Raw genomic sequence first — 13,075 nt, forward strand, 5'->3', positions numbered from 1 at the left:
TTTTACTATCTATTTCCTTCTTGAGCTCTGCCAGTTTCTCCTTTATGAATTTGGATGCTATACCACTTGGTGCATATATATTGAGCAGTGTTATTTCCTCATTGTTTATACTGCCTTTAATCAGGATGTAATGACCTTCCCTGTCTTTTTTAATCATATCTATTTTTACTTTGGCTTTGTCAGAGGTCATGATAGCCACTCCTGCCTTCTTTTTCTCATTTGATGCCCAAAAGATTTTGCTCATACCCTTAACCTTGAACTTGTGTGTGTCTACCCGCCTCATATGTGTTTCTTGTAGACAACCTATGGTAGGATTTTGGTTTCTGAACCACTCTGCTATTTGCTTCCGTTTTATGAGTGAGTTCATCCTGTTCACATTCAGAGTTACAATTGTTAGTTGTGTATTCACTGACATTTTTTGTATCCTCCCCTAGACCCACTCCTTCTTATTGCACTATTTTCTTTTACACCAGTGGTTTGCTTTCAGCCAGTATCCCTTATCACCTCCCTTGATTGACTTCCCTTTCTGCCCCCTCCCTTGTTGTTCCCTTCTTTTTGTTTTTTTTTTTAAAGACCGAATGAATTCCCTCCCCCTTCTTCTTCCCTCCCTTTTTGGCCTCCCCACTCCCCTGTTCCCTTTGGTTTATCCCTTCTGACTTTCTCAGTAGGGTTAGATGGAGTTTTTTATCCAGATGGATAATAAAGCTACCCTTCCTTCTCCGGGTTGATTATACTGAGAGTAAGGTTTGATTATTACCTCTTAATGCTCTCTTCCTCTCCTTCTTATGGTAGTATTTATCCCCTCCCCTTCCCATGCCCTCTTTGTGTGTAATAGAATATCTTATTTTTCTTATTTACTCGGATTTTTCTTGGTGTCCCCTACTATTCCTCCCCTCTTTCCCACCCCCCATGTCATCTTAGACCATTTAGTATCCTGTCCTCTCCCTATGAATTATTCTTCTGGTTGCTATAATAGTGAATATTATAATAGTGTATAGAGTTCACTACAGAGAATTATACATAGCATTTCTCCACCTAGTAATACAGATAATTAGATCTTATTTATGCCCTTAAAGAGTCAAGCTTAAAAGACTATGAGTTTTCTTTCTTTTCCCTCTGTTTCTTATTTACCTTTTCATCTTTCTCTTGATATCTGTGGTTGAGTGTCAAACTTTCCAATTAGTCCCGGTCTCTTTTGTGCAAAAACTTGGAATTCTTCAATTTTGTTGAATGCCCATATTTTCCCCTGAAAGTATATGGTTAGTTTCGCTGGGTAGTTGATTCGTGGCTGAAGGCCCAGCTCTCTTGCCTTTCTGAATATTGTATTCCAAGCCTTGCGTTCTTTTAGTGTTGAGGCTGCCAGATCCTGTGTGATCCTTATTGGTGCTCCTTGATATTTGAATTGTCTCTTTCTGGCTTCTTGTAAGATTTTTTCTTTAACTCAAAAGCTCTTCAATTTCGCTATTATATTTCTGGGTGTTGACTTTTCTGGGTCCAGTTTAGAGGGTGTTCTATGGATCCTTTCAATGTCTATATTGCCCTCTTGTTGTAGAACTTCAGGGCAATTTTGCTGAATAATTTCTTTGAGTATGGAGTCCATGTTTTTATTAATTTCTGCCTTTTCTGGAATACCAATGATTCTCAAGTTATCTCTTCTAGACCGGTTTCCTTGGTCTGTCACTCTCTCATTGAGATATTTCATGTTTCCTTCTATTTTATCAGTCTTTTGACTTTGTTTTATTTGTTCTTGTTGTCTTGAGAGATCATTGGTTTCTAAATGTTTGATTCTAGCCTTTAAGGACTGGTTTTCGGCTCTAATGTTTTGGTTTTCCTTTTCAATCTGGTCATTTTTGGTCTTCAGTTGTCTTGTCTCACTTTCCAATTGCGAAATTCTGCCTTTTAAACTGTTATTTTCTTGCCAGATTTCTTCCATCTTCCTCAGCATTTCATTTTTAAACTCTTCCATAACTTGTGACCAGCTTTCATTTTTTTGGGGAGGTTTGGATTTTTGTTTTCCCTCCTCTGTTGTCTGGATTTTCTCTGTGTAGAAGTTGTCCAGTGTTCCAGAATTTCTCTTGATGGTCTTTTTCTTCTGGACTTCCTTATTGCTGGCCATTGTTAGCCCCGCCCCTTTTCTGCTTTGTCTTTGCACTCAGGGTCTGCCTGGGCCTTGCAAGCTTGGGGGGGGTGGGGTCCGGTCTCCTTGTCCTCGGGGTCAGGCCTCCTGGTAGTTCCCGGTCTGCCCCTCTGCCCGAGGCTCCTTCAGCAGTCTTTGGGGCTGCTTCCACAGCCGTGCTCAGGTCTGCACTGGGTCCTCACTGGAGGTCCAAGCCTGGGCTGGAGATCGTTATTCAAGCCTAGGGCACTGCCTTTGCCTGCGCTGATGCTCTTAGGGCCCTGCCTTCACCCCCGCAGAAGGTAGTGAAAGTCCGTGGGCTGGAGATCTTTATTCGCCCCTGAGGCGATGCCTTCAGAGCTTGGGAAAGGCCGAGTTTTAGGGGCCTTTGTCCTGGCCCGAGGCGGTGCCTTCACCCATGTGGGCGCTCAGGGAGAGTCCCAGCCACCTGGGGTCCCTCGTCTTGCAGCACACAGGTACGGGCTCAGGGGCTGCCAGTGATTATCTGGTTGCCCCAGTCCTGTTTACTGGCTTGTGCGGTGTGGGGGCTGGGGGAGGGGCTTCTTCCCCTCGTGTTTTAGTGTGAACTGTTTCACCCCTTTAAAGTGTGGAAATGCCCCGATTCTGCGTACCTTCAATGCTGCGCCCTGTTGTGGGGTTCCTTCGTTCCTCTGGACTCGTTTTTATTTCCCCTTGAGGGGTCCTGTGTGGTTCGGTCAGGAGAGATTGAGCAGCTGCTCCTTACTCTGCCGCCATCTTAACCGGAAGTCATTTTTGTTAGTTTTTTAAATGTGGTTTATTTATTTTTTAACCTTATCCTTGATATTAAACTTTATGTTAAAAATGGGCTCTGATAACCTCAAGGTTGTACTAAGGTTCAGGCTTTCATTTATTTATTTATTGCTTAGCTGTTTTCACAATTAGTTCTGGGGGCCTGTAAGTTTTTAGTGCTTCCAAATTAGTGTGATTTGGGGTGAGATGTGGTCACTGCCTTCCTAATTGACACTCTTTTGCTCATGCTGTTAAGGTCCTAGATCTCTCATGACCCCAGCTCTTTTCCTTCCTGCAACTTGGACCTGGAACTGAATAATGGACAAAAGAGTTGCCAAATGGACTCTGATCCCCTTCCTAGTCATAGAACAGGGTTCCCCTGGCATCTTATTTTGATTATATGTTCAATCCTTTTGTTATCTCTGGGTCATGAAAACTCCTGGTGCTACTGTTTTCATTCCCACCCTCCAAGACCTATGCTAGTGTCTTGTCATAATTTTGTCCAGCTCCTATTTCTGTACTATAGTCCTCTCCTGACCTCCTAAATTGACCTGGAATGGAAAAAGTCTCAACCCATTGTTCTATTGGATATGCCACTTTAGAATTTGATTTGATATGCTATTTTAAAGTTCTATAGAGGAGAATGTTGAGAGAGTTTGGTAGGAATACTCCTTTTATTCTGCCATTTTGGTTCTGCTTTTGCATCTCCATTTCATCTTAACTTCTTATAATTTAGCTTCTGACTTTAACTGCTCTCAAAAATCACTAATGATCTCTTAGTTCTTAAATGTCCTAATTTTCTCAATACTCATTCTCCTTGAACTCTTTGTAGCCTTTGCCCTAGTTGACCATTCCCCCTCTTTGATATTCTCTTCTCTCTAGGTTTTTGGGGCCTCATTCTCTTATAGCTCTTCTACTACCATTCTGACCACTCCTCTGTCTCTTTTACTGGATCTTCTGCCATATTGTTTCTTCAAATTCTTGGGTGTTCCTCAGGGTTTGGACCTCAATCCTCTTCTATTCTGACCTCATGCTTTTTCCTTTAGTGAACTCATTAATTACAATGAATTTCATTACCATCATTATGCCAATGATTCTCAAATCTACCTATCCTGCCTTAAACTCTCTTTGGACTTCTAATCTCTCATCTCCAAATATCATTCACATATCTTTAACTGGTTGTCCAGTAGTCATCTTAAATTCATTATGATCAAAACGTAATTCATTACTAACCCCTTGTCCATCTTTTCTATTTTTAGAAACATCATACTCTCAGTCCCACAGATTCCCTAGTATTTATATTTAATTCCTCTCTATATCTCTCATCCTTCATATCCAACCTGTTTGCATGGCCTGTTGAGTTCACTTTTGAAACATTTCTCAAAAATTCTTTCTTCTCTCCTCTGCTGATACCACTACTCTAGTGCAGGGTCACATCACCTAGACTATTAGATTACCCTGTTGGTGTGTCTTTCTCTCTCTAGTCTCTTTACACCAATCCATCCTTCATTCAGTTATGAAAGTGAGATTCCAAAAGTATAAGTATGATCATGTATCCCCTGTTCTCAATAAACTTCAGTAGTGCTTTTGAGCCTCCAGGGGCAAATATGAAATGTTTGATTTGGTATAAAAAACCTTTCACACTAGCCATCTAATATCTTTTCAAGATTCTTATATGTTATTCTATGTCAGCTACACTTTGATCCAATTTTACTGGCCTCCTAGTTGTTCCACAAACAAGACACTTCATATTAGCTCCAAGCATCTACTCTGGCAGTCCTCCATGCCAGAAATGCTCTCCTTTCTCTGCTCTCTGGCTTCCTTTAAGTCCCAATTCAAATCCCACCCTGTAAAGGAAGTCTTCCTTAATTCTTTTTAGATCTAGTGTTTTTCCTCTGATAATTACTTCCTATTTAATCCTGTATATAGCTTACACTATATATATTTCCTTGGCTATAGTCTCTCCCCTTAGATTGTAAGCTCCTTGAGGACAAGAAATGTTTATTGCCTCCTTTTTTTTTTTATTATTTCTAGGACTTAGTACAATGCCTGGGATATAGAAAGCATTAAACAAATGTTTGTTTGTTGGTTGATTGATTCATATCTTATAGTGTTAGTTTCATTGTTCTGACAAGTCTTGGATCTGTTTTTTTTACACTCACATTGTTTATCCTGTCTTTAAAAAAACAACAACATCTAGATTCAGTAAGGAAAACAAGGAGAGCATCAACCCCTATGTGTACCTGCCCTTTGGTACTGGTCCTCGAAACTGCATTGGGATGAGATTTGCACTCATGAATATGAAAGTTGCTGTTAGTCGACTCCTGCAGGAATTTTCCTTTAGAACTTGTAAAGAGACACAGGTAAGGAATCATATTTTTTGCTCCAATGCTTTAAGGTGGTTTTTATCAAGATAATTCTATTTTCACATTAATGAAATGTCCTATGTCATATGAATAAATTTAATTCAGCAACATTTGCTTATTAGTATATAAATCTTTTTCTGAGGAAATTATTAAGTAAGTCTACTTTTATTAATATGAAATAGATTGAGGTCCAAGATATGAAAAATAAAAGTGTTTTTGGCTTAATAATTAATTTGATTTAATTATAATAAGAACAACAATAAAAATAGTAAAATACACTTGATAGCAAACAATATGATTTTTGAAGATCAAAATATAGTAAGACTTTTTAAATTTTAATTTTTAAAATTTTAATCAATTAATTAAATTAATTAATTTAGACTATTTTCCCCCTTCCCCCCTCCCATAGCCAATGAGCAATTCCACTGAGTTTTACATGTATCATTGATCAAGACCTATTTCCATATTATTAATATTTGCAATAGAGTGATCATTTTGAGTCTATATCCCCAATCATATCTCTATCGAACCATGTGATCAAGCAAATATTTTTTTCTTCTGTATTTCTACTCCCATAGTTCTTTCTCTGGATGTGGATAGCATTTTTTCTCTTAAGTCCCTCAGAATTGTCCTAGATCATTGCACTGCTGCTAGTAAAGAAGTCCATTACATTCAATTGTACCACAGTGTATCCATCTCTATGTAAAAAGTTCTCCTGGTTCTGCTCCTTTCACTCTGCATCACTTCCTTGGAGGTCATTCCAGTTCACATGGAATTCCTCCAGTTCTTTATTCCTTTGAGCACAATAGTATTCCATCACCAACAGATACCACAATTTGTTCAGCCATTCCACAATTGAAGGGCATCCCCTCATTTTCTAATTTTTTACCACCACAAAGAGTGTGGTTATATATATATATATAACCCTTACCTTCCATCTTGGAAGTCAATACTGTGTATTGGCTCCAAGGCAGAAGAGTTGTAAGGGCTAGGCAATGGGGGTTAAGTGACTTGCCCAGGGTCACACAGCTGGGAAGTGTCTGAGGCCAGATTTGAACCTAGGACCTCCTGTCTCTAGGGCTGGCTCTCAATCTACAGAGTCTCTCAGCTGTCCCCTATAAATATTTTTGTACAAGTCTTTTTCAATATTATCTCTTTGGGGTACAAACTCAGCAGTGGTATCACTGGATCAAAGGGCAGGCAAAAACTTTTCATTCCTTTTATTTATGAGGAAAAAGAATGTAGTGCTAAAGGTCTGGGAGTTAATAATATCTCTTAATTTCATCAAAATTCTTAATTCTATCCTAGAACAGAATAGAATAAATAGAACATGACTATATAGTTCAGATATATATTGATTGATTATCCATCTTTTGATAGTCTCTGAGGTTAAACTTATATTGGGTTTCTATTGCAATCATATCATCTAAAATTCCTCTGCATGATATTCTAGCTGGTTTGTCTTCATTTATATAATTTGTCTTTCTATCTGATGTCATAAACATTTGTAACTACTTCTGTTCCTTGTTTTGTATAACTAATTTTTTCAACTCTGTTCTTAATTGTTGCAGATTCCCCTGAAGCTGAGCAATATGCCACTCCTTACACCAACCGTACCTATTGTCCTGCAGGCTGAATTAAGGAACAAGAAGACAAACCAACACTAGAAATCATCTATCTCATTCTGCCTATGCCCGTCTACAATCCTGTGTCATATTTTTCTGCTGTACTCTAAGGACGCTGAATGCTAGGACTTAAAAAACAACTTAACTTACCTTATTAACCAAACAAAGAAATTGAAATGAGTTTTTTTTAAACTGCAGGAGATGAATAGATATTGCAGATGGTCTTTTCAAGATCTCCATGTCTGAGGATAATTGTATAATGTTTAGTGGCGTTAGCTGATCATGTTCCAACAGAAATAAATCCCAATAGATTAGTGTCACTTGATATTACTAAGTTGTACTGATTCAATGGAAAAAAATAGAGTATCATGAATCAAGTAGCTATTCATTATTTTTCAAATCAAAATAATCCTTAACTATTATACTTATAATGAATATGTACATATATGGGGGGTATATTTCTTATTTTTAATATTCTGCATTAAAGAATTTTGCTGCTACAAACCACTAAAGACATGTCTGGAAACTTCTTTTTTGATATCTAGCATCCCTTAAAATAATTATTTACTTGGATAGTCAATGTTTGGTTTTGGTTATCTTAATTATTTTTGTAAATTAACTGATCAGAATATTGATACAGAGGTCTGATTTAACTATTGATAGCTCTGTTATGCAGACTAATAGTTTAATTAGTTCTTTTTTCGTTTTCTATTCCTTCTAAAAGCATTTGAATGTAAATCCTGACAAAAGACTTGGGCTGATGTGGATCAAATTCAATCTTAGTGGTTTCTCCCAAGCCAGGTTGTGACCTACTGAGGCTTTTACCTAAGAATTTCAATGTTTGTCTCTTGTTCTCTATGAAAATTGTAAAAGGATCTTGAGTTTCTGCATACCTAGATATTTATATAAACAATTTGTCAACTACAAAATAGAATTTCTTTCAGGAAGCAAAAACTGTAAAGCAAAAGCATTTATACCTAAGCTTGTAAAGAGTCAAAAATACTTTTCTTAAATATCTGACTGACCTCTTTTTTACCCAAGGATGCCCTTACAGTTAAGTACAGTTAAAACAGTAATATATTTGAGGCTACTAGAAAGTCTTCTCAATTGAGGGGAGAGAAGGAAAAGGGAGTTAACTGGGTATTTTAATGTGACAAATAAGGTTTTAAAATGTATTAACTTTTAAAAGATCTTCAACTGGAATGATCTCCAGGAATTGATGCAGAGTGAAAGGAGCAGAACCAGTAGAACATTGTACACAGAGACGGATACAATGTGGTACAATCAAATATAACAGACTTCTCTACTAGCAGCAATGCAATGATCCAGAGCAAGGCTGAGGGACTTATGAGAAAGAACGCTATCCACATCCAGAGAAAGAACTGGGGGAGAAACATAGAAGAAAAACAACTATTTGAACACATGGGCTGATGGGGATATCATTGGGGATGTAACTATCAATAATATGGAATTAAGTCTTGATCAATGATACATGCAAAACCCAGTGGAATTGTGCGTCGACTAAGGGGGGGGTTAGGGGAGGCTGGGGGAGAGGGAAAGAACATGAAATATGTAACTAGGAGAAAATAAAAATAAAAAATAATTTCAAAAAAATAAAAATAAAATAAAACTAAGTCTATAAAAAGATCTTTGTGATTTGTAATTCATGTTTACTATTTTATATTTTTCCTAAATCTAGAGTTTGAATGTCATATTTTCTATTTCACTCTAGTCTTTTCATCAGGAATGCCAAGACCTCTATTTCATATTTCTCTCTGGAGGATTATATTCAGTTTTTCTGGGAGGGTCATTCTTCATTGTAATCTTACTTCCTTTGTTTTCTAGAATATTATATTTCAAGCACTCCATTCCTTAATCTGGTTCTGCAATATCTGTTAAAATTATTGGGAGTCTCTTGATATGTTTGAGATTGTAATTTGATGTACAGAGAGAATAAGATGACCCTTCTCCCTTATAACAGTTGCCCAGGCAAGTCAAAGTGGTTTATCCTTTCAGGACCCACCTGGGGTTAATTGATATATTGATTTGAGCTCTTTAGCTAGGATAACGCCTTGTATTCTGACTGCGATTTCTCCCTTCCCAAAACAAGTTTGACACTGCTTTAGGAAAGTACTTTAAACTTTATATTAACAAGAAGGATAAGGGTAAAGGACTGTGGTATAGGTGACCCTACTCTACTGGTTGCTAATGAAATCTCAACTGCTGGCAGATGAAGAATCAATGTAGCTTCCCTTCTGGTTCAGCCTGGCCAGGACTAAACCAGAGTAGGTAAACTGCTGGGATATTATGACTTCTTCTTCACTAGATCTTCAGCCTTACAGTTGAGTTATTTCCACCCTTTTCCACTCTCTTCTTCGTCTCTTGCCCACTTCCCGGATCCCTCCCGGGCCCTGGGAAACGTAGATATCTAGATGATGTAATTCCTAATATCTAGGGGCAGTAGACACCAAGGTGGTGGTCAGGTACAGGTTGTCATGGTATCTCAAGTACAGGAAGAGTTTGCAGGGAGAGAGATGTTTGCACCTCTCACTCCAAGACCAGGATCCACCGATCTCCAGCCTCAGCACAGGTCCAAGACCCAGAACCCTTTCAGGATTCTTAACTGCCCCTCCTCCTGCCTCTTGCATGACTCCCTGGGAACATTCTATCCAACTGACTTATTTGTCAATCAAAAGTGATCTTCAAGCTCTCAGAGGTTCAATATAACATATCTGAATTGTTTCTTTCTGGCTATTTGCATTATTTTTTCTTAATCTGGGAGCTCTGGAGTTTAATGATAATATTTTTATTAATATTTTTTATAATAAGTTTTAATTTGGGGATCTTTTTCAGGAAGTGATTAGAATATTTTTTCAATTTCAAACTTGCTTTCTGGTTCTATTATTTCCTGTTAATTTTCCTTTTTAATTAAAAAAAATGACATCTAAGTGCTTTTTTTTCTGATTATGACTTTAAAGTAATCCATAAGTTTTAAATAATTTCTCTTTGATCTATTTTTTAGGACAGATGATTTCTTTCTTTCTTTTTTTAAAACCCTTTATTTTCCATCTTAGAATAAAAACTGTGTACTAGATCCAAGACAGAAGAATGGCAAAGGCTAGGCAATGTATATTATGTGATTTTCCCAGGGTCACCCAGCTAGAAATTGTCTGAGGTCAGATTTGAACCTAGGTCTTCCTATGTCTAGGGCTAATTCTTAATCCACTGAACCATTTAGCTGCCTTGACAGTTGATTTCTGATGAGATATTTGACATTTTCTTCTACTTTTCATTCTTTTGAGTTTGTTTTATTTTTTCTTGATATCTTAATGGATTAATTAACTTTCATTTGAATAGTTCTAATTTTTAAGAAACTATTTTCTGTAGTGAAATTTCATATCTACTTTTTCTACTAGGTCAATTCTGCTTTTTAAGGAATTATTTTCTTTCTTTTCAAAATTAAGTTAAACTTATTATGTATAACATTTCATGTTTTAAGCTGTATTCTTTCTTCTTCACTCATAATAGAGAATTCTATCATTTGACAAATATATGTCTCTGGAGGTGGACATTTATTTTTTAAACTGCTGTATACAACATTTTCTTGGTTCTACTTTATTTGCTCTTCATTATTTCATGGCCGTCTTTTCATGCTTTTCTAAAATTAAACTGCTAATTGTTCCTTCCTACACAGTAGTATTCCATTACAAATAACCCCCACAACTTGTTTAGCCATTCTCCAAATAATGGATATTTTTTCAGTTTTCTGGTTCTTTGCCAGCACCAAGGAAGTTGGTACAAATATTTCAGACCATATGATTTCTTTTCCTTTTACCTTGATCATCTTGGAAAATAGACCTAATGGTGGCATTCCTGAGTCAAAGGGTATACATAGTTTCGGCATCTATCCAGAATATTCTTCCAAATGAATGGATTAGTTCATAGTTCAACCAACAATGTATTAGTATCTCTGTTTTTTCACATCCCTTTCAACATTTGTCATTTTCCCCTTCCAACATTTTAGCAAGTCTAATGGATGTGAAATGGCTAAACAGAGAAGTAAATAGAATATTTAAATAACTTTATTTTAGAAGAAGAGGTCAAAAAGACCATAAGTGAACTTTCTAAGAAAAAAGCATCAGGACTAGATGGATTTACCAGAAAATTCTACCATATATTTAAAGATCAATGAGTTCTAATATTAAATAAATTATTTAGAGCAATTTTTATGAAAAGAGTCATGTCAAACTCCTTTTATAACATAAATATGGTGCTGATACCTAAACTAGGAAGAGCAAAAACAGAGAAAGAAAACAACAGGACAATTTCATTAATGAAAATGGTAAAATTTTTCTCTTAAAAATAAGCAATTTGGGAGGCGGGGTCAAGATGGTGGTAGAGTAAAAAGTAACTGCTGGACCTCTCCTAACCCACGCATATAGGACTCCTCATGAAGTTATAAAAACAAATCCAGAGGAAAGAAGGGACCCCCACAACAGGGCACAGCATCAAAGGTACGTGGAATCGGGGTATTTCCATGCTATAAAGGGGTGAAACAGCTCTCACGAAAACACAAGCGGAGCAACCCCCTCCCCCACCCCTCACCACCTAGAACGCCAAAGCCAGCGCATGAGTCAGAGCAAGTTTGGGGCACCCATTAAGATATTGGCAGCTCACCAGGGCTTGTTCCTGAGAGCAGCATGACTTGAGACCCCCCAAGAGGCTAAAGAACTCACGGATTCTGAACACAGATCCTGAGCCCAGGCACAGGCGAAGGGGCTGACACAGGTGCGGGCTAAGGCGTGGACGAAGGGGCTGATTCTGAGTGCAGGAGCGGACCTTGAGTGGGGACCCAGTGCAGAGAGGTGCTTGACTGTGGAAGCAGCTCCCTGAGACTGTTAAAGGAGCTTCAGACAGAAGAATGAGCAAGGAGACCACCAGGAGGCTTGTCCCAGAACAACTAGACCTGGGATCTCAGGAGTCTAAAGAGTGCAGACAGATCCTAGGCACAAGCATAAAGCTGAGAGGGAACTCAGCTTAAAATGGCAAGCCAGAATCATCAGGAAAACCAGAAGAGAAAGATGAAGAAGAAAAAACCTTTAACACTTGACAACTTTTACACAGAAAAAATCCAGGCAGCAGAGGAAACAGTAGAGGAGAACAAACAATCCAAACCTTCCCAAAACAATGAAAATGGGTCACAAGGTCTTGAAGAGTTCAGATCTGAGATCATGAGAAAGATGGAAGAGATCTAGCAAGAAAATAACAGTTTAAAAGGCAGAATCTCACAATTGGAAAGTGAGGCAAGTAAATCAAAGACCAGAAATGACCAGATTGAAAAGGAAAACCAAAAGATTGTAGCCGAAAACTAGTCTCTAAAGGCTAGAATTGGGCAATTAGAAAAAGATGCCCCCAAATCAAAAGAATTAATAAGCAAATTGAAGACCAAAATCAAACAGCTGGAAAACAGGTCAGACCAAACTGAAAAGGAAAATCAAAAGCTTATAGCAGAAAACCAGTCTCTAAAGACAAGAATTGGGCAAGTAGAAGCCAATGATCTATCAAGACAGCAAGAGTAAATAAAACAAAGTCAAAAGACTGATAAAATAGAAGGAAACATGAAATATCTCAATGAGAAACTGACAGATCAAGAAAACAGGTCTAGAAGAGACAATCTGAAAATCATTGGTCTTCCTGAAAAGCAGAAAAATTAATAGAAATTTGGACTCCATACTAAAAGAAATTATTCAGCAAAATTGCCCTGAAGTTCTACAACAAGAGGGCAATAAAGACATTGAAAGGATCCATAGATCACCCTCTACACTAGACCCTGAAAAGACAACCCCCAGGAATATAATAGCCACATTAAAGAGCTTCCAAGTAAAATAAAAATTTTACAAGAAGCCAGAAAGAGACAATTTAGATATCAAGGAGCACCAATCAGGATCACACAAGATCTGGCAGCCTCCACACTAAAAGACCGCAAGGCTTGCAATATAATATTCAGAAAGGCAAGAGAACTGGGTCTAAAACCAAGTATCACCTACCCATCAAAACTGACTATATTCTTCCAGGGGAAAGTTTGGGCATTCAACAAGATAGAAAATTTCCTAGCATTTGCACATAAAAGACCAGGACTAAATGGAAAGTTTGATATCCAACCACAAAAATCAAGAGAAACATGAAAAGGTAAATAA

General features: G+C 37.6%; 1 protein-coding gene across 1 annotated transcript in view; it reads left to right on the forward strand.

Moving 5' to 3' along the window:
- LOC123231169 (cytochrome P450 3A4-like) overlaps nucleotides 1–7,377 on the forward strand; it is a 38,315-nt gene extending 30,938 nt beyond the window's left edge. Inside the window, exons 12-13 of the mRNA XM_044657417.1 lie at nucleotides 5,088–5,250; nucleotides 6,825–7,377. Coding sequence (XP_044513352.1) covers nucleotides 5,088–5,250; nucleotides 6,825–6,920 — 259 coding nt within the window. The 3' untranslated portion in view covers nucleotides 6,921–7,377. The remainder of the gene's footprint in view (nucleotides 1–5,087; nucleotides 5,251–6,824) is intronic.
- The last annotated feature ends 5,698 nt before the right edge of the window (nucleotides 7,378–13,075 follow it).

The sequence above is a fragment of the Gracilinanus agilis genome, chromosome 1, assembly GCF_016433145.1.
Source record: "Gracilinanus agilis isolate LMUSP501 chromosome 1, AgileGrace, whole genome shotgun sequence".
NCBI classification, from domain to species: domain Eukaryota; kingdom Metazoa; phylum Chordata; class Mammalia; order Didelphimorphia; family Didelphidae; genus Gracilinanus; species Gracilinanus agilis.